This window comes from Drosophila sechellia, chromosome 2L (genome assembly GCF_004382195.2).
Source record: "Drosophila sechellia strain sech25 chromosome 2L, ASM438219v1, whole genome shotgun sequence".
NCBI classification, from domain to species: domain Eukaryota; kingdom Metazoa; phylum Arthropoda; class Insecta; order Diptera; family Drosophilidae; genus Drosophila; species Drosophila sechellia.
The window spans coordinates 21,912,852-21,933,181 of record NC_045949.1 but is presented as its reverse complement, the minus strand read 5'-3'; the positions used below and the strand labels follow the sequence as shown (position 1 = coordinate 21,933,181).

Genomic DNA, 20,330 nt, shown 5'->3' with positions numbered 1-20,330 from the left:
CAGCTTGGAATGCCAATGGGGCCTCCTCGAAGACCAATGAGATCCTCGCCTTCATCGAGCTTCACGAAATCGACATCCTCCTGCTGTCGGAAACCCATTTCGTTTCCCGGTCCACTTTCAGAGTTCCTGGCTTTACCCTCCACACTGCCAACCACCCGGATGACAGCCAACGCGGAGGTGCGGCGATCCTTATTAGATCACTCATCTCCCATCAACTCCTCTACACCCTGTCGGAAAATCACATCCAGGCAAGCAGGGGTACTTTTAACATTGCCTCAGTATACTGCCCTCCTAACCTCAGGTGGACGGAGGCTGACGTTGAGCTGATCATCGCTCAATTTGGCACAAAGTTCCTAGCGGCAGGTGATTGGAACGCAAAGCACAGATGGTGGGGAAACTAGAGGATGTGCACTAGAGGCAGGGTGCTGTTCTCCGCTCTGGCGGGCAAAGGTATCGACATCGTTGCAACTGGAGAAATCCCTTTCGAACAAGTGTCACTCCAAGTGCCATCGATTTCGGGATCTCCAAAGGATTCAGATAGCAAGAAATCAACATGCAAACCCTGACAGAACTGTCGTCTGACCATCTCCCCCTGCTGTTTGTGCTGGATGAAGACGCCCAGCTATTCAAAGGTGACACTAAAATGCTGTCACCTACTGCAAATACTGTGGCCTTCAAGGAGCACATCGAGGCCACAGTTGATCTCAACATCCCCATTGACACCTGCAACAGTCTGGAAGCATATGTAGATTACCTCGTAGCCACAATCGAGGAAGCAGCACGGAGGGCCACACCTCCCCCACATCAAGCTCGTCACACGACCGCAAGGAGGGCTCCCATCTTGAGCTTGGAGGCTAGGGAGGTGCTCTCCCACAAAAGGCGCCTCAGGAGACGGTATATCGCCACAGGAGATCCTAGCATCAAGCAGCTATACTCTAGTACCACAAACAGACTGCATCGTTTGCTAGCCAGGACCCGACGAGAAAATCTGGATACCCTGCTGGAGGGTACTGGCCCAGATAACAACAGCAACTTCTCGTTATGGAGGCTCACAAGAAATATCAAGAGACAGCCGATGTTTCAATCTCCCGTCCTGAGTCAAAGTGGCCTCTGGCTCAAGACGGACGATGAAAAAGCGAGGGCATTTGCTTCGCACCTCACCTCCACCTTCATGCCCTTCAACCTAACAGACGACTCAAACCGCGTAGAAATCAATAATTTTCTGGACGCTCCGACTGTACCGGCTCGCCCCATTAGGCATACCACACCGCAGGAAGTCATGATGCAGCTGAAGGCGCTACACATCAAGAAAACCCCTGGTTACGATAGCATCGACAACCGTGCTGCGAAGTCTCTGCCACGCAAAGGAGTCCTAGCCTTAGTAAAAATTTTTAATGCTATGCTAAGGCTAGGGCACTTTCCAAGGCAATGGAAGCGTGCACGTATCATCATGATACCTAAAGCCGGAAAGCCGCCAACGCAGATCGATGCATATCGCCCAATCAGCCTGCTATCAACTTTCTCTAAGATTTTTGAGAGAATACTCTTAGCCCGCCTGATGGAACTGCCGCAAGTAGTGAACCACATACCTCCACACCAATTTGGTTTCAGGAAGTCCCACGGCTGCCCTGAACAAATACATCGACTGGTAAACCAGGTGACGCATGGCTTCGAGCACAAACTCTACACGGTCGGCGTCTTTCTAGACGTGAAGCAAGCGTTTGACAAGGTGTGGCATGAGGGCCTTCTATACAAGATGAAAGCTCTCCTTCCTGCTCCCTACTATGACATCCTGAGATCGTTGATCTCTTATCGGACGTTCGACGTTGCAGTGCGTGATGCTCGATCCAGCCTGGAAGAGATTCACGCAGGAGTTCCTCAGGGAAGTGTTCTTGGGCTCTTCCTATACACCCTGTACACTGCTGACATGCCATCTCCCGCAAACAACACCGAAGTCCCCCCGGCTAAGCGACTCCTGGCCACTTACGCCGATGACACTGCCATGCTGGCGTCTCATCCTTCACTGCAAACTGCCTCCAACGCAGTCCAGGAATGGCTGCATGCAATCGAAAAATGGACTGCCAAATGGAATGTGGCCATTAACTCCTCAAAGTCAGCCTGTGTAACTTTTTCCCTGCGACCCGGAACCTGCACAGATCTGACCTTCGATGGAAGCCCTATCACCAATGCTAGATCGCACTGCTACCTAGGAGTTCATCTAGATCGGAGACTGACCTGGAGGGCCCACATCACGTCGGTCAAATCTAAGTCACTGGCGAAGCTAAAAAAGCTCGACTGACTCTTCCACTTCTCTTAATCAAAGCCATTCTCGCTCCAACGTGGAGTTATGCCATCCAGGTGTGGGGAACTACCGCCAAATCCCAGCTTAATAGGCTCCGTGTGGTCCAGTCGAGAGCTGCACGTCACGCATCTGGGCTCCACTGGTACGTGACGAACATGGTCATCGAAAGAGATCTGAAAGTTACCCTTCTTGGGGATCAGATTAATTTCCATAGCAGCCGTTATGCCGACGGGCTTATGGCCCATCCGAACCGACTAGCAAATATCCTAGCTGATTCCATCTCCCTCCGAAGATAATATACCCGGAGGATAATACCATATAACATATTACATTTTAAGTAATTGATAACTAGACTAGATTTTTCTTTCTTTTGTACTTTATAATTAAGATATCTCATTTATCTTTATCACACATTAGGTTAAGTTCAGAGGAATTACTGAACGATTCCTTTTGAAACCTTAATAAATAGAATTAGTTATAAAAAAAAAAAAAAAAAAAAAAAGACTATGATAAAATAGTTGTCATATTTTTTATTGAATCAGATATATGAACCGTCAGTTGACTAAGAACAACGCTGAGAAGAAGTATTTGTCGAAGGTTTTTATTGAACTTTTTTATTCGGATATCTGCTTAAGACTAAAAATCAAATATAAGTGAGATTGAGGAGAAGACGAACATTGTATTTATGGAGAGCATTGCTCTTGGACGCTTAAGTTTAGAAGATTCAAAGAGAGCAGGCAAAGCTACTGTTGGGTCATGCAGCCGCCAAAACTGTGCAGTAGACTAATCTCATACTTGTTAATATTTAAGCCAAATTAGTCAGTGCACTGTGGTCCAGAATTCGATTTTTTTGGCATAAACTCTAAAAATTGAGCTACAGACTTGAAACTTTGTACATTTTGTTGTTAAATCACAAATAGTTTGCACACAAAATTTGAAGTCTGTGCGACCACGCCCTCTCTTGCCTCCCATATTAACTACTGGTATGACTCAGGAGTCAACGAAATTTTATGGTTTTTTAAATAAAAGTGTGTACATTGTTGTTTTAAAAATAATCGCCCTCTTCTTCTTCTAGCTCTACATTATAATTTTCCGAATCTGAACTCAGAATCAGAATGTGAGTCCAATATTTTGTCTGATGGATCAGTTTTAAAATTAGACTGTATTTCCAAAAGACTTATTACTGCCTTCGGAAGTGGTTTTTTCCTATTTTTTCTCTCTCTTTCTTTTAAACATGTTGTTGATAATAGTGGGTCCGAGGAATCAATAGCTCTGTGGAAAATATCACTCATCGTATTGATCCGACTATTTTTCCTTGCATGTGATAATCGGTCCCTTTTGTAAAGTTTATTCCGGGCTTCACTCGCATTTTCGCCTAGGCATCCAAGTGGAACCAACGCCGAATTATTGATTTGATATCCGTGGACCAGTACTTTATGGATCGTTGGTGACATAGGATACCATGGATACGTTTGCATATATAATTGAAAAGTTATATCGCAAAAGGAACGAAATTTGTCGGAATTATAAAATAGTTGGATGATATTGCTATTAAAATAATGTGAAACTTTTCCAAAAGATGTTCGTTAAAGCTGGTTATCGACGAGAATTTGGTACTTACGAAAGCTCTTCTTGCCGTATTACCATCATTGCTATTGCCGCTGCCATTCTGCTTCGGCATGCTTACTCGAAGGCCCATTTCTCTCCACATTTCCTCCTGGATATATTTTTTTCGAATACTCATTTTAACCTTGTCCTCTCCTTTTATATGCCACTTTTTTATCTCAGCTCTGTATGATACGTTTAAAACAAATTCAAAAAAACGGATCCAGGCATGTAGTGGACTTACCCCAAATTGTAAAGCTTTTACTTTTGGTACAAAGGTTTCTGAACTAAAATTTGAAATTTTCAACATTTGTGTTGGGCTGACTCCACAGATCGGACAACATTGAGTAGATTTAGTGTCTGTTAATACGTTTAGGACTTTTCCATCTATAAGTGTCATGTGCATTTCATAGCTAACTTCTATGTCACGATTTTCATCATATTTATAAGTGAATGGCGTAAGATTATTAATTTGATTATCTAACTGATTTTTTTCCATCATTATGTGGACAGCAGTTTCCTTTATCAACTCAATTTTTAGAGGTCTGCAAAATCGAATGGACTGCGGTGCTCTGTTTATCCAGATATGCCGATCAAACGAATCTATAATTTGTATGGGTATGACAGAAGTTACAAATAAAGATTGATCAGAAATTGGTGTGCCAAGTGCTTCAGTTTCATATTTCTGCTTGTAAGCACTATGACCAGTTGTCCCATCAAATCCGTAGCTGCAAATTAATTTGATTTTAAAGATATCTGGAAATTCCTTGAAAACATCAGATTGCAACTTAATTAATCTTTGCGCTGTATGATCCAAGAGATTTTGTAATAGCACTTGAGCAGTGTTTTCCATTACTTCTATACCCTCTGGTCGGCACTGTAATTTAGCTTCGATCACTTCATTATACGGCGGATATATGTCGCTGTTATGGCTTTTATTTAAAAGCCTGGTGCTTATATATTGCTGTTTTGTCAGCGTGTTTTCCAGGAGATAAGCTAGAGCTTCATCTGGTGAAAGAGGAGTTGGTTTTTGGCATTGAATTTGCATCCTCGATTCGCTTGGAAATTCTGGTGTTTTTAAAGTTTCTTTAAGAACAAAGGCAACGTCCCTCTTGCATTCTTTTCTAGCAGAAACAGTTGCTGCATGAATCAAAAGACTTGTGTCGTGGTCACTTTCACTTGCCAGATTCGATGCCAGTTTCCTTTTTAATCTTTCTCCTGCATTTTGGTAAGATAAGTTTCGGCGTCCCACTTGCTGGGGTGTCTTGGAGTTTTCAAAATCACTAACAGGAATTGTTATCTTAGACGCCATCCACTTGGTATGTTTGGAAATAAATCGGTCTAGTTGTCTGTTACACTCGGGCAGTTTTTTTTTAATAAATAATTCAAAATTTACTATTTTTTTGTCAATCTCTTCTGTCTTTTTCGATTCCAAATTATTGTTGTTGATTGCGGAATAAACGTAATCTGAAACATAACTTATTTGCCTATTGTTACGCCTCCAAATGTCCAGGAGGTCGCTATGTGTGAACTCGAACTTGCCTATATAAAATCAAATTTTTAAGAAAACGAGCAAAAATGGGCAAAAGATATTACTTTACCGTGAAAGACAATAGTTAAAGGTACAAACTGACGTTTTTAACTTTTGTCAGAAATTGTCAGAAAATTAGTTATACTCCACGAAACACAGGGGACACGTTAGAATTTTCTGTTAAGATACACATAAATTGGATGTCACACAACATAAAAACACTACAACTATACATATATTACCTACATACGTTAAAAACATCATACCTTGACAATTATTTTCCATATTTAAACAAATAATTTGGCGGGAATTGCATTCTCTCAATCAGCTGTTTAACACTTCAACTTTAAAAGCTCATAAAAAGATTTAGTGAAGCTTTCGGTCAATTTTGTTTTTGGTTTTTATTTATATGATCAATTTTCTATTAGAAAATAATTGCTAAAAGACGATATATTGACATAAAAATTTAGAGTTTATGCCAAAAAAAACGAATTCTGGACCATAGTGCAGTGGTAGCAGTTGCGATGCCCATAGTGCAAACCGCTGCTCTCGCACGCACTTATCTGTACGGCTCTCATCCCTTGTTTGTTGTTGTTAGCTACCTACGTTAAGCTTGGGCGCTGCATTTCGACTGCCTGCCCGCCAATTGCCATTTCGTCGTGTTTCGGAAAAGACTTAGCTTAGGCCTTAGCTGCCTTAAACAATTCGCAAAATAAAAACTGTCGTCATAAAAACAAACTTTCTTCGGTTTTTTATTATTCGCAACAGCTATTGAAAAAGCTCAATAGCTAAACATTTGTTGACCCCGACGTGATCGTGTTAATTTGCATGCATTAATTAATGCACTTATCCCGTTTATAAATAAATATAAATATGTCGGGAAGTTAACTGTTTCGGGGTCCTCTGTTGCCGCGCTCCGCCCGCGAGTCGTACACTTCCTCGGTTGCGACATATTCACGCGTCTCCTTTCTCAGAGTTTTCAAACATAAGTGACCCGTGTACATTTCAACATCGCTCTATCTCGCTTGATACATGCTGGTCCGAACCCACCACAGGACAAGCATTTGTCTCACTCTAACGCATCGTCGAACCGAGGCTATGTAGAACAGAGCAAAATCCGCTAAACTCGCATAACGGAACACAGCGAACAGCGATCAAAAAGAAACGAAGACAAGAACAGCTCGATACGAATTTTATTTATTAGAGATGGAACATAGAAAATAAAAATAAGACTAATAATGATGCGACACGCATCATTACCTTCCTGACCAGCACACGTCCTCGTGTGTAATATAAGTTTTGAAATTAAACAAGCTTAATCTAGAAAGATAACATTAAACGTAATTCAGAGTATTAGTAAAGGTTCCCTTTTTTTTTTTATTTTTCTTGTTATCGACCAACTCGAGTGACAGAAGTACCAAGAAGATCGTTTGTTATTATTAGCAACACACTAGGACAATTCAACCCGCCACGCCGCCAGTCACCAGACATCAAATAAGTCAACACAGTAACACGTGTACCTACTAGCACTGGCAACTTGGCGACGTTGCATGTGTCCCCAATCTCGCATTGAAATCCATCAATGCCTCTCATTCACTTGAGTCTTCAAACAACTCAGTAACTTTTCGCTCACATTGGTATCCACCAACGGATTTCTAACGCCTCTTTCAACGTTTTCATCCACATTGGAATCCACCAAGGGATTTCTAACGTCTCTTTCAACGTTTTCATCCACATTGGAATCCACCAAGGGATTTCTAACGTCTCTTTCAACGTTTTCTTGATCGTCACATAGATCTAACTCTTTGGGGATCTCCTCTGTTGGCATACTGCGCAAAGCTTCATGTGGGTACTTATAAGTCCGCTTATTAGTTAAAGATTTTAAAATATAACGATCTCCCTCAAGTACCTCTGTCACGAGGAAAGGTCCTTTATATTTTTGGTCTAATTTTGTTTGGTGCCTTTCTTCGTTCTTAAGTAAAACATAATCGCCAACACTAAAGTTATCAAATTTGGCTTTGTGCTTATCGAATCTAGTTTTTTCATACAAGGCGTTCTTCTTAATATTTTCTCTCGCGATATTTCTTATAATATTTACATCGACTTTATTAACTTGTTCACATATTGGTAACATATTAAATGGTCTACATTCTTTTCCGATTAGTAATTCAAGAGGACTGGCTTTCGTTATGCGATTTGTAGTACAATTTATAGCTAGTTTTATCTCTCCTAAGGCATCTTGCCAAGAACGATGACTGCTCTCTACAGCCGTAAGCATGCGTTTAAGCACACTCATAACGCGTTCTACCTGTCCATTGGCACGACTAGCCCCTGTTGCAATTAAGTGTAGTTGAATTTTTTGCATGGAACAGAATTCACTGAAACAAGAGCCTGTAAAGCATTTACCCTGATCTGCAATGATTCGTGTTGGTACACCGAATACGGAGATTGACGCCTTCAAGGCGTCCATACAACTCTCACTATTAATGTTTACCGTGTGGTGCAAACAAACAAACTTTGTAAACGCGTCAATCAGAACGATAATATATTCCTTTTTATCCCTCTTGCCGCTTAATTTTCCCGTAATATCTATATGGATCGTGTGCCATGGAATTTCTACTTTTGGTATGGGGTGGAGTTCGATTGGCAATTTTCCTGACGGAAACTTAGTTAACTTAGTTAACTTACACGTAATGCAATTATCAACGAACTTACGAACATATTTGGCCATGTTCTCAAACCAGTAAAATTCGTACATTTTGTCTAAAGTCTTTTCCCACCCAAGATGTACAACTGCTTCATGGACATGGTTCACTACTGACCATCTGAATGATCTGGGGACAACTGGCAGGCAACGAGTTTTACCGTTCCTTTGAATTTTGCGAAAAAGCATTTTCGAGCGTAATTCATAACTTTTTGCCAAGCTCTCACCCAATTCATTGTTCTGTATTTTAACAACAATCGTGGAAATCTCTGAATCCTTTTGTTGTTCTGCAAGTAACCAGTTGTCCGTTATTTTGGCCAATAGAACATGTTTTTCTTCCTCACCAGTAATAACCCGAGCAGTTGGCAGTGGATTGCGTGACAAGAAATCAACATGTGCCATTTTGGCACCAGGTCTATATTCTATGTCAAAGTCGAAGGACTGCATATATGCCCACCAACGGTGTACTCTCGGCGTTAGTTCAGTCTTGTTACGAGTAGCTTTTAGGGAATTACAGTCTGTAAAAACAACAAATCGTCGCCCATGTAAATAGTGACGAAAGTGTCTCATGGAGTTATACACAGCTAAAGTTTCAAGCTCGTACGAATGATATCGAGATTCCGTCAAGGATGTTTGTTTGCTGTAATACTCAACTACACGACGTTTATTATCTATTTTGTGGAGTAGAATTGCTCCGTAGCCATCCATACTGGCATCTGTATGCAGTTCAATGGGATGCCGAGGATCGAAGATAACAAGGACGGGCTCATCTGTAAGCAATTTAGTGACTTTTTGACGAATTTGTTCGTGTTCAAGTTTCCATTCAAATATTTTGTTTTTGCAGGTCAGTCTATATAAGGGTTTCATGATTGACTTTGGCACAAACTGCCTAAAATAAGAGGCTAGGCCAATAAATTGTCTTACTTGGGTAACAGACTGCGGAGGCGGTAAAGCGACTAATGCTTTTATCTTAGATGGATTTGGTCTTATTTCGCCCTCTTTTACCACAAACCCCAGATATTCAACGCAAGATTTCAGGAATGAACATTTTCCGATATTAAAAGAAAACCCAGCCTGCGATAATATTTTCAAAACTGTCCTTAACCTTACAAAAGCTTCTTCTTTTGTTTCTGCGATAATCATTATATCGTCCATATAAACGATAACGTAAGAGTGGGCAAGCTCACCCAAAGCTTTCATAACTGCACGCTGGAACACGGATGGGGCATTCTTTAACCCGAAGGGCATAGTTAGAAATTCGAATTGGCCGTCAGGTGTCACAAAAGCCGTGCGCTCAATTGAATTTGCGTGAATAGGTATCTGATGAAACCCGCTGGCCATACCCAAGCAACTAAAGAAACTTGCTCCACGCAACCTAGATATTTGGTCACTAATTAGTGGTAAGGGATATTTCTCTGCAACTGTGTTTGTATTTAGTTCGCGGTAATCCACGCAAAGACGATCAGAACCATTTTTCTTTTTAACGAGTAAAACTGGACTGGCGAACGGTGAGCTGCTAGGACGGATGATGTTAGCTAACAGCAGCTCATTAACCTTGTTTCGGACAATTTGTTTTTCCTCTATACTAAGTCGGTACGGTCTGTGTACAGTTTTTATTGGATCAATTAAGCGTACTTCTAATTCGCCAGTTGTAACACGATTTTTGGGAAAACCGTCTATAAATGAGTCACAGAATTCATTCAAAAGATTTACCAAGATTTTCCTATCCTCGCCACACAATTCGTTATTAACATTTTCAAGACTAAAACTACTACTCAAAGCAGATAGGGTTTGCACAGACCTTGTTTTACATAACTCTATTTTATCTATTGTTATAGTAGCACTAAATCCCTGACTTAAAATTTCGCGTCCAATTATAATATTATAATTAATGCAATCATTAAGAATTACGTGAAAAAGCACTTCGAGACAGTAACCACATATTGTTACGTTTGACAAAATTTGTAATGTACTGGTAACAGTATTATTTCCGATACCCTTTGAAACTACAATGTTGTTAATTCGTGTGCCCGAGAGTTGGGTGGACACAGATTCTCTTACAAGTGAGCATTCGGCTCCAGAGTCGATATAAAATGGATACGACTCACCAGATGATATCAATGTCCCAATTGACTCGACTACGTGACACACGTTGACACGCTTCTCGTCGGCTTTAGTTTGGTTTGACAACGATTGTCCTGCAGGGCAAGCTGACGCTATATGCCCCTGGTTTCCACATCTATAGCAAGTAATTGACCCAGGTTTAGAGTCAGATAAGCGCCCAATACTCGAACTAGATCCTTGTTGATTCTTTAAGTTGTTTTTCATGGAGCGGCAGTCAGCTATCTTGTGGCCTATTTTTCCACAAAAGTGGCACTTAACATTTGGGTGTAGGCGAGCTCTTTTGCTGGTAGAATTTTCTGGAACGGGATGGTCCTTCCTCTTGCCATACGAAAACGCTCTTAGCTCGTTCTGCAACTCGTTGCGTGTTTTGACAGTAGTTGTGAACACAGTGCGTTGCAGCCTACCATCTATATTTGCAGCATGTGCCAGGGCAACAGACACTGCAATTTCTTCTGCGGTCATAGACTTCCATTTTGCCATAAGTGTTGTTATTAATCGGCTACCATACAGCGCAAGACATTCGCCGTCGTTTGGCCGCCCGTTTAATACATTAAAGACTGTTGCTGCTGGCGTCTCATTGCCTTCATACTGCTGAAGGAACATTTCTTGGAATTGGCTCCAAGTCATTCCGGCGAAACAAATTTGTGACAGCCAATTAGAAGCACTGCCATCCAGAGGATTTTCTCCTACAATAAGGTCCACTGTAGAGCACCAAGTGGCTGCACTTGACCCGGCGGACTCAGGGTTGAACTTGGGTAGTACAACTACTTGTGTAGTCTGCGAGCCCCTCACGGCATTTACAATTTCCAGTAGATTACGATGCTGCATTTCTAAAATTGTGGACAGGCGATCATCAGTGATGGCTTGGGGCTGAGGCGATCCCACTTCTGATGTCGGGAAGTTAACTGTTTCGGGGTCCTCTGTTGCCGCGCTCCGCCCGCGAGTCGTACACTTCCTCGGTTGCGACATATTCACGCGTCTCCTTTCTCAGAGTTTTCAAACATAAGTGACCCGTGTACATTTCAACATCGCTCTATCTCGCTTGATACATGCTGGTCCGAACCCACCACAGGACAAGCATTTGTCTCACTCTAACGCATCGTCGAACCAAGGCTATGTAGAACAGAGCAAAATCCGTTAAACTCGCATAACGGAACACAGCGAACAGCGATCAAAAAGACACGAAGACAAGAACAGCTCGATACGAATTTTATTTATTAGAGATGGAACATAGAAAATAAAAATAAGACTAATAATGATGCGACAAATACATTAAATCGCAATCGGTTGGACAAGTGAGTGGAGATTTCGGTGATAGTGGCTGTGTTTAGGCGAGCTAGCATTGCATATATACATACATTGCTACATATATCGTTAAGTGCATTGACCCCGCTTGCATTTTCGGCATCTATTTTGTGCTCATCTTCCCGCTGAACCGAATTAAAGGCGATTTGTTGCTATGCCCGCTGAAGGTGAAAAAACAGGGTGACCTTTTTAAAGCGCAAAGCCAATGCGCTGTTCAGCAGGTTGCAGAGGCTGCAAAAGTCGCTGTCTAATAAGACGCTTAGCGGATACGACGAATCCACTCTTACGGTGAGGCTGGAGCAGATTGATGAGCTGCAAAGTGCCTTCAATGTTCTGCATACAGAACTCGAGGAATTGGATTTCGACGAAATTGGCAGTGAAATGAGCGAGTCTTTTGATGAATTCATCGTTGAATTCAAGGCTAGTGTGCGCGCGGAAATAGCCAAACGCAATGTGCATTTCGCGCCGCACTCAACGCTTGCGGAAGGTGTTGTGCCCCACCAGTGTAGTGGTCCTCAAACGCAGCCGCGGCCGATGCCGTTGCCGCCCGTGCAGCTGCCAACGTTTGGCGGAGGCTACGCAAACTGGGCGGATTTTTACTCCGTGTTCACGAGCATAATCGACAGCCATCCGGACCTCTCCAACATTGAGAAATTTCAACATCTGCGGTCATGTTTGAGGGATTCAGCGCTGGAAACTATCCGATCATTGGAGATTTCAAACAGCAATTACGAAGCGGCTATAGAGTTGCTTCAAAAAAGGTTTGATAATCGGCATCTCGTTTTTCAGGCGCACATCACCGAGATTCTGGGTTTAAGGGTAGTACGGAATGGTTCAGTGGCATCGCTTCGGGAGTTGTCGGACAAATTTAACGCTCACATTGGTGCGTTGAAGGGTTTGGGCACCACTGAGCAAATCGCTGGCTGCATCATAGTGCAAGTGCTGCTGCAAAAGCTGGATGCGGCGAGCCAAGCTAAGTGGGAGGAGCGCCTGGAGGATCCGGTCTTTGCCAACCTTATTCCGTCGTGGGAATCGATGGTTGCATTCCTGGAGCAGCGATGTAGGACTTTGGAGGCCGTGGATTGCGCCATGGCAACCTATGCGCCAGGCGTTCAGGTGGGCAGAGATTGTTCGACACTAGTTGCTACCACCCAAATTTCTCTTGGTTGCATGCTTTGCCATAGTGCAGAGCATGCCATATATTATTGCCCGCAATTTAGAGACTTAGCGCCAGTAGATCGGCTGCGCGAGGCAAAGAGACTAGCACTTTGCCTAAATTGCCTAAAGACAGGTCATCAGCTACGGCAATGCAGCTCGAGCCGCTGTGGAATCATACGCTGCTCCATCAAGATGATCCGCCTTCCTCGCAGCCAAATGTTCCGGTGTCTTCAAGCTCCGACACTGAGCCTTCTGCCCCGCTTTCGACTTCTTCTGTTCTAATTGCCCAGGATCTCGGTAGTGACCACTAGCTACTACTAGCCACTGCAACCGTTCTAGTGCAGAATCGGTCGGGACTGTTCGTTCCCTGCAGGGCCTTGTTAGATTCTGGCTCTCAACGGCACTTGATCACCTCTCGGTTTGCAAATCAACTGCAACTTAAGAGGTCGAGGTCGTCCGGCTCCGTCACTGAAATCGGGGATTCCAATTTCGCGACTGATGGATTCTCGGTAGGAATTTCGATTCGGTCTGTCACTCAATAGCTAAACAGCTACTTACAAAAGTTTACAAGAACGGCTAAGTGCTGTTGACAAAGAAATGTTTTTTGGAAATCAATTAGGTGAATTATTAAAATGATGAATTGACCGGTTTGGGTGACGCAAATACGTCACTATATATATATAGTAACGTAATTATGCCTTCTACATAATTCACTTATACAAAAGACCGACCGCGGTGGTCCACCGCATCGATTCCTTGTTAAATAAACAAACATTTCTTGATATTGCGCATCCACTTAAGCCGAAATCAGAACCCAGCCACTAGGCAGGCACATAGCCACGTAGCACATAAGAATTATTTTTCATATGTATGCACATAAGCATAAGCAAGAAGCGCTCTCGCGCAGATCAAGTAAACAACCCACTAACCCAGTACATCTAAGATTTTCTCACACCAACTGTTTCAGTCTTAAGCTGATATTCAATCAATAAAAACGCAAAGCGGATTCATTCGGAGTTTTTATTTATTTCGGCGTTGATCTTAGTTCAAATACGGATCATTTAGTCGACTCAAATTAAAAAGTATTTTACTATATAGTAACATATCCATTCTACACCCACAACTCCCCAACCACACACACTATTGTTTACAAAATCTAAACAATGTAATCAATGTAACAATGTAATCAAAGATCGAGAGCCCTTTGATTAAGCTTAGCTGTCATTTAGGGACAGCATCATGTTCCAAAGTCTAGACTCTGTAGCGCGCCCACGTCCCCTAAACATTCGATCATTGGGGAGCCAACTGAAATAACAAAAACTTCCGCCCATACAATCGTCTCCTTTCTTTATAACTTTATTCTCTTAAACTTCACTCTTAAGCTATCCCAATCTGCCTATATAAGACCAAACATGTCCCCATATACTAGTTCAGTTCTGAGTACGTTATCAATCGCGATAATACTGCTAAGCCCACTTCAACTTCGAAGTCCATTATCCAACCTAGTGATAATCCAAAGGCTCTAGTTCTTTCTTTATTGGAATTAATAAAAACGTTTAATAATGATAAAAAACCCAACTGTGTTCTTTTTTTTATTAAGCTCTCGGTCTGAATTCGTAAATATGTATGTTTGTTATGCCCGTTTACTCTACGAGTAGATTCGTTGAAAAGTATGTAACAAGCAGAAGAAAGCGTTTGTGACTATATAAAGTATATATATTTTTGATCAGAATCAATATCCAAGTCGATCTAGCCATGTCCGTCTGTCCGTATGAACGTCAATATCTCAGGAACTTTTAAAGCTAGAAGGTTGAGATTCTAGAGACAAAGACGCAGCGCAAGTTTGTTGACCCATGTTGCAACGCCCACTCCTACGCCGTAAAACCGCCCCAAGCTGCCACGCAAACATTTTTAAAAAATTGATGGATATTTTTTCATAATTTTTTTAATCTTGTAAATTTGTATCGATTTGACAAAAAAAAATCCCCTGCCCCACTCTAACGGCCTATAACCTCGCAAAACTGCCACGCCCAAAATTTTTAAAATTCTTAAAATTTTTTCTCATTTTATTAAACAATATCTTATCGATATCTCAGAAAAATTATGATATTTCGCGTTCGCATTCACACTAGCTGAGTAACGGGTATCTGATATTCGGGGAACCTGAATATAGCATTCTCTCTTGTATTTGTTATAAAACGCTACAAAAAATATAATATTTAGGGAATTGTTTATCTGGCAAGTCAACCAAGTACAAAAATACATTTAATTTATTGGTATTTATTAAATATTTATTCCAACTTGTTCCAATTTTTGTACAATCCATCGCAAATTTGTTAAATCCTTGCTGAGCTATGCGATTTTTTGAGCTGCGATAGCGTTTAGTTTTGCTTGGGTCTCTAGGTGTATGATATTGGTTACTGTTTCATTTACTCGTGGGCTTATTAATAATAACTTTCCCTTAACAGCTTATATATTTAGTTACGCTTTAACAATTGCGATATATTCGGCTATAGTTAGCTATAGTATGCTGCAGTATTATTTAGAGTTTATCTAGTGTTTATAAGTTGTAAATATAAAAACAATATTTCCATATAAAACTAATTACAATTAGGCGTATATATAAGTAATCCAAATAGTTCGACGTTCATTTAATTACCTGACTTGCCTTTAAATAAAGTGTTGATTTAGAAAGAAATCCGATTTATTTACAAAATTCTTAGTGGTTATCGAAACTAATTTCAGTGCTATGAACCGACAATGGATGTCATTTCTCCTTCTCTATATTTACACATTTATATTCGGTTTCAATTGCACCAGGTAATAGTGCGGACTTCTCTTTTATTACGTGTCTCTAGTGATTTCTGCTGTTTACTTGAAATTTGCTGCTAGTCGAACATTTTGTGTACTTATTAATCTTTTTCCCAAACTCTTGCATTCATTTTTAGCTAGCTAATAATAGCTCAGCTACCCTAAACTAGTAATTATTCTTGTTTCGAATATTTTTCGCGATTCAATTGTTTATGATTGCTTGACATACATACACTTACGAATTGGGAGGTTTAAATTGAACTTGTCACATGCTGCTAAAACTTGCAGTGCATAATGTGTAATCGATGACCCTTTAAAAACAGATCACAGCAGATCTTATTCAAGCTTAAGCATCTTTAAGCTTATTTCAGATTCATGTGTTAAGTCGGGTTTTTTGCATTGAATGTTTTATAAATAATACGTTCGTGCATAAGAACATTCACACTATATTAAGCTATATTCATGCAAGTGCGGACGTGGCATACACATGGATAAGTTATATACGCTATAGACGCTAATTACGGTACCTAGGGTAATTGCTTGCTGAGTTCTTAAAATAAATAAATAATAAAGTAGCAGCAGAGTTAGAGAATAAGAGGTTGATTATGGTGCTGCTGGCAGGACCCGCAGCATTTCTGCTTGTAGCGATGAAGTCGACACAAGCCCATGGCGCTGGCATTACGGCAATAGCGTGAGGAATCCCGACATAACTGAGAGGACGAGGACGACACTGCGGATGAGAAAAGGAAGCGTCAGCTAATTTTCAAAACATTGTATTATTGTATTTTATTGTTTATTAGATTGATTCTTTAGATGCACAACAATTTGTAAGTTTAGTACGTCGGGCAAGTATAACAAAAACCAGAGAGAAAGCTATAGTCGAGTCCCCCAACTATCAGCTCGGGGGAGAGCATATCGATAGATATTCGCAAGACAAATTATAAAATTGAAACCAAAAATACACTACATTTATACAATGGGTCAGACAAATAGTAAGACAATAGAATAATTATTCTAGTGTTCAAAAATATATATATGTTTATCCTTTATAGGGTCGGAAACGCTTTCTTCTACCTGTTACATATGTACATTCCGACGAATCTAGTATGCTCTTTTACTTTAAAACCTTAATTCTACTAGTAATTCTACCATTTTTACCGTTATTTCGATACTCACACTGCGCCTGGCATGCCGGACTTTTGCACACCTTCATAACCGGCGGGCGTGCCTGGTGCTTGCACACATTTCCTGCTGGGCGGCGACTTCCGTACCAGACGCACTGCAGGATGCGGTACTTGATGCCCTGACGGCCGCACGGAGCATTGCACTGGTGGGAGTAAAGGGGGCATTAATATTTAACACGGCTAATAGGTGATCCAGGAACCACCTCGGACCAAGGCTCCACGCGCCACACTCCCTTGCACCGCTCATTGTAGCATTCCTGCCGCATCGCAGGTTTCTCGTACTCATCGCAGACGCTTCCCTCCGTACCGTTGGGGTAGCGGCACGTCACTTCGCGGCGCTGCATGGCAGTATTCGTTCCGTGGCAGTGGGATCGCTGGCAGGGAGTCCAGTCGCCCTTGCTCCACTGCGGGCATGCCTCGTTGCCGCAGCTCTGAAAAAAATCGGGCAGCTCCAGGCCGTGCGCGGAGCATTCTGAATTACCCACGACAATGTTCTCCGTGTCGTTAGTACTGTCGTAGCTCGTGGCTTTTGCAGCTCTCTGGCAGCTCACCGTGCGCCGCTTGAGGAGTAAAGGAAGAATGACTTTTATATCTTTATTGTTTCCTCCCGACAATGAAATAAAAAGCATGGGGTCTTGTGACTTATGCTGTAAATAATTTTGTCCTTCTCTACCCTGTAAATTTATATCGATTTGTCACGCATCTTTTCACCTCCAGAACGCGCAAAACGGTCTCTCCCACACTTTTAAGAAATTTTAACACTTTTAAATAGTTTTAAAACTTTTGATCATTTTATTTCCCATTTTCTATTGATACCCCAGAAAAATTATGAAATTTCGCGTTCGCATAAAATACATATACTTAACGGATATCTGATAGTCGGGGAACTCGACTATAGCATTCTCTCTAATTATTTTTCGATTATTCTTTTAAGAGCTATATTATAGTAAAAGCGAGAAACTTTAGGGAAAGTTTCATGCATAGCTATGTTGCTGGCTGAGTAGTTGCAAGGGTACTAAACAGTCCTGACAACCACTGGGTCCAATTCACTTACCTGCAAACCACTGCCGGCCGCACCACACACTTGCGAACACTGGGACCATTCGCCCAACATCCATCTGTAGACGAAACCGCCGCTCGGAAGGCTTGGCACCGCCGTAGTCGAAGCTGAAGCTCCCGTTTCCCATCGAGCGTGTGGCATGTGTGGCGGAATGTCCTCCGCTTCCGCACCGAACTTCGACTGCGCATTGTACTCTGGGTCCGAGGGCGAATGCGATACTTCTGGTGGAAGCTGCTTTGCCGGAACACGCTCCCACTCGTCCTGATCAAAGTCTTTGCCGTTTAAATCAATGCCGAACTTGAGCGCCTCTCCTTGAAGCAAGTGCTGACCACGAGAGTCTTTGAAGCGCTGCAGCGGCCATAGCAACTGTGGGCGAAATATCATTAGTTTTGCCATTGGAAAACGAATTGTGGTCCTCTGGCCCAAGCGAATCGTATTTCATTTGTTCCATATGCCAGGCTAAACTTCAGTGCTCGACAGCCACCGCGTTTCCGTTTCCGGTTTACTAAATCTACTGCAGCGCTATGCATACACGAGCTACGTAAATGCTTTAATGGTTTTGGGGTTCGGGGCGGATGGGTATGGTGTTCCATGCTCCATGCTCACTTGAATTACCATCATCAATTGCTTCACGTGTTCACTGATTTTCAAAGTCCGATTAGTCACTGAGCTTGCGAACAAAGTCGACCTATCTTATACCCCTCTCTGATTACCGCCTTCTGTAATTACTTTGCCGCCATGCCAACTCAACTAGACCTGATGTCTGTGACTCCTCTAAAATTTTCTCGATAAGAGTTTGCCCACTTGACAAATTTTGTTAATTATCGAACTGAAAAACTATTGAACTATTGAACGGTATCGTAAATTCTATTTAATTCCTCATCATTTCCTCATCATTCTGTGGCTCTCCACATTTTACACCCGAAAATTCTCCTTTGCAGTTCCCCGTGAAACATTGGTCAAACAACATGTCATATCTCTGGCCGTTTGCACTTTCAGCTGCCCGGACTCGGTGTCGCAGCAGAGTTGGGTGGGAATTAAAGAGTTTTGCTGGACTGCAACCGAAAAAAGCACCTTACATTACTTCTGTCGTTGCTGCAGTGATGTCTGCATATACAGCGCTTAAACTTGCTGCACCACTTCACCATTTGCTGCCCCAAAGAAGTAGGCCCTCACCGACGTCCCAGTTGCCGTTTATTGTTGTTATTGCCGTTTGTTGTTGCAATCGGAATTGTTGGTGTTATTCCTGCTGCTGGTGTTTGGATCTTGCCAATACTACAGCCTGTGGGATTACCATTCAAATTTTTGGCATTACAAGGGGCTTGCTAAGCAATCCAAATCCCCCCGCTGCCATTCGTTTCGCCTGATCACTGTAATTAGCACACAGTTCCTGCCTTGGTATTCCACAATGAAGTAGTCAGAATGTATTGCCTAATTTGTTGCCTGAATAAATAAAAGTTCTCTCGGACCGGAATGTCGCATCCGGATCGCGAGTTGGGTATGTAATCGGTGCAACAAGTATGAGCTCTGAATTTCGATATTTATATATATATTAATAATATATATTAATATACTAAAAATGTACTGCATTGCCTATTCGGTCACAGGAATAGGCAATAGGACTTATTAGTCCACTGTGAAAAGCTAGCATTGGACTGCGCACATTGTCAAATTTAAATTCTTACGTCTGGTATGCGAGGGCTGTCACCATACACGAAATAAGTACTTAGTTAATTAGGAAGTCGTTGAGCATTCCTAGCCGCACCAACAGTCCCGGCTTAATAATGAATAGAACGAAAATTCAATATCTTGCTCAGGCAAAAATTGTAAAAGCTAATCAGAGAAATGAGCAAGTGCCATGTTTCACGTTTCCATGGAAACCAATGCTGGCTTTATTGGTCACAGAATGAGCTCTGCATAGAATTTGCATTCATAGTTGTTGTAACAGGGGGACCACGGATGCCATGGATAACAATTCGAATAACAGAATCGAAAATATCTTATCTGTCCGATTTTTTCATATTATTTTGTTTTTTTTTTTTATACTAATTTCTTTGCGCTCTATTCGATAAAAGACCTCAACAAACCACAAACAAGTTTACTTAATAGGCACGCTATATAAGTGCACCAACCAGGTGCGCTTCGTCACTACGTGGACTGTCGTTCACAATTATTTTTTTCGCTAGACCATGTAAAAGTGCAAATAACCAAGAATTACACTTTTCATATTTAAGAGGTCGGAGAAAAATTTTACATGCCTAGACCACTGAAGATATAAGCTCATAAATATTACAATTAATTAGTCCGCAAAACGCCCGCAAATTGATTTATTGTCACCCATTAGCTGGCATATGTGAAGCAATGAGTGCAAATTTTTTGTGGTGTACGGTTGGTGGTTCGCCGCGAAAACTCTCATAAATATGCTGGCAAATTGGTTTTAATGGCGCCATCAGTTTGTAAATAATAGACTTAGTATATTCCGTTTGTCACACCTAGAACAATGGCACACTAATTACAAGGTAATGTGACTCTTTTAGGTGATCCCT

General features: G+C 41.7%; 1 protein-coding gene across 5 annotated transcripts in view; it reads right to left on the bottom strand.

The window, feature by feature from the left end:
• Positions 1-14,777: 14,777 nt before the first annotated feature.
• LOC6619308 (protein madd-4) overlaps positions 14,778-20,330 on the bottom strand; it is a 45,848-nt gene continuing 40,295 nt past the window's right edge. For 2 of the 5 annotated variants that reach the window (XM_032716008.1, XM_032716000.1), the window contains 4 exons: positions 17,779-18,150; positions 16,928-17,284; positions 16,717-16,867; positions 14,778-16,270 (listed from right to left, as the gene is read on the bottom strand). In XM_032716008.1, the coding sequence (XP_032571899.1) occupies positions 16,125-16,270; positions 16,717-16,867; positions 16,928-17,284; positions 17,779-18,150 (1,026 nt within the window). In that variant the 3' untranslated portion in view covers positions 14,778-16,124. The remainder of the gene's footprint in view (positions 16,271-16,716; positions 16,868-16,927; positions 17,285-17,778; positions 18,151-20,330) is intronic. The other 3 variants (XM_032716004.1, XM_032716017.1, XM_032716023.1) reach the window with 3 other exon arrangements.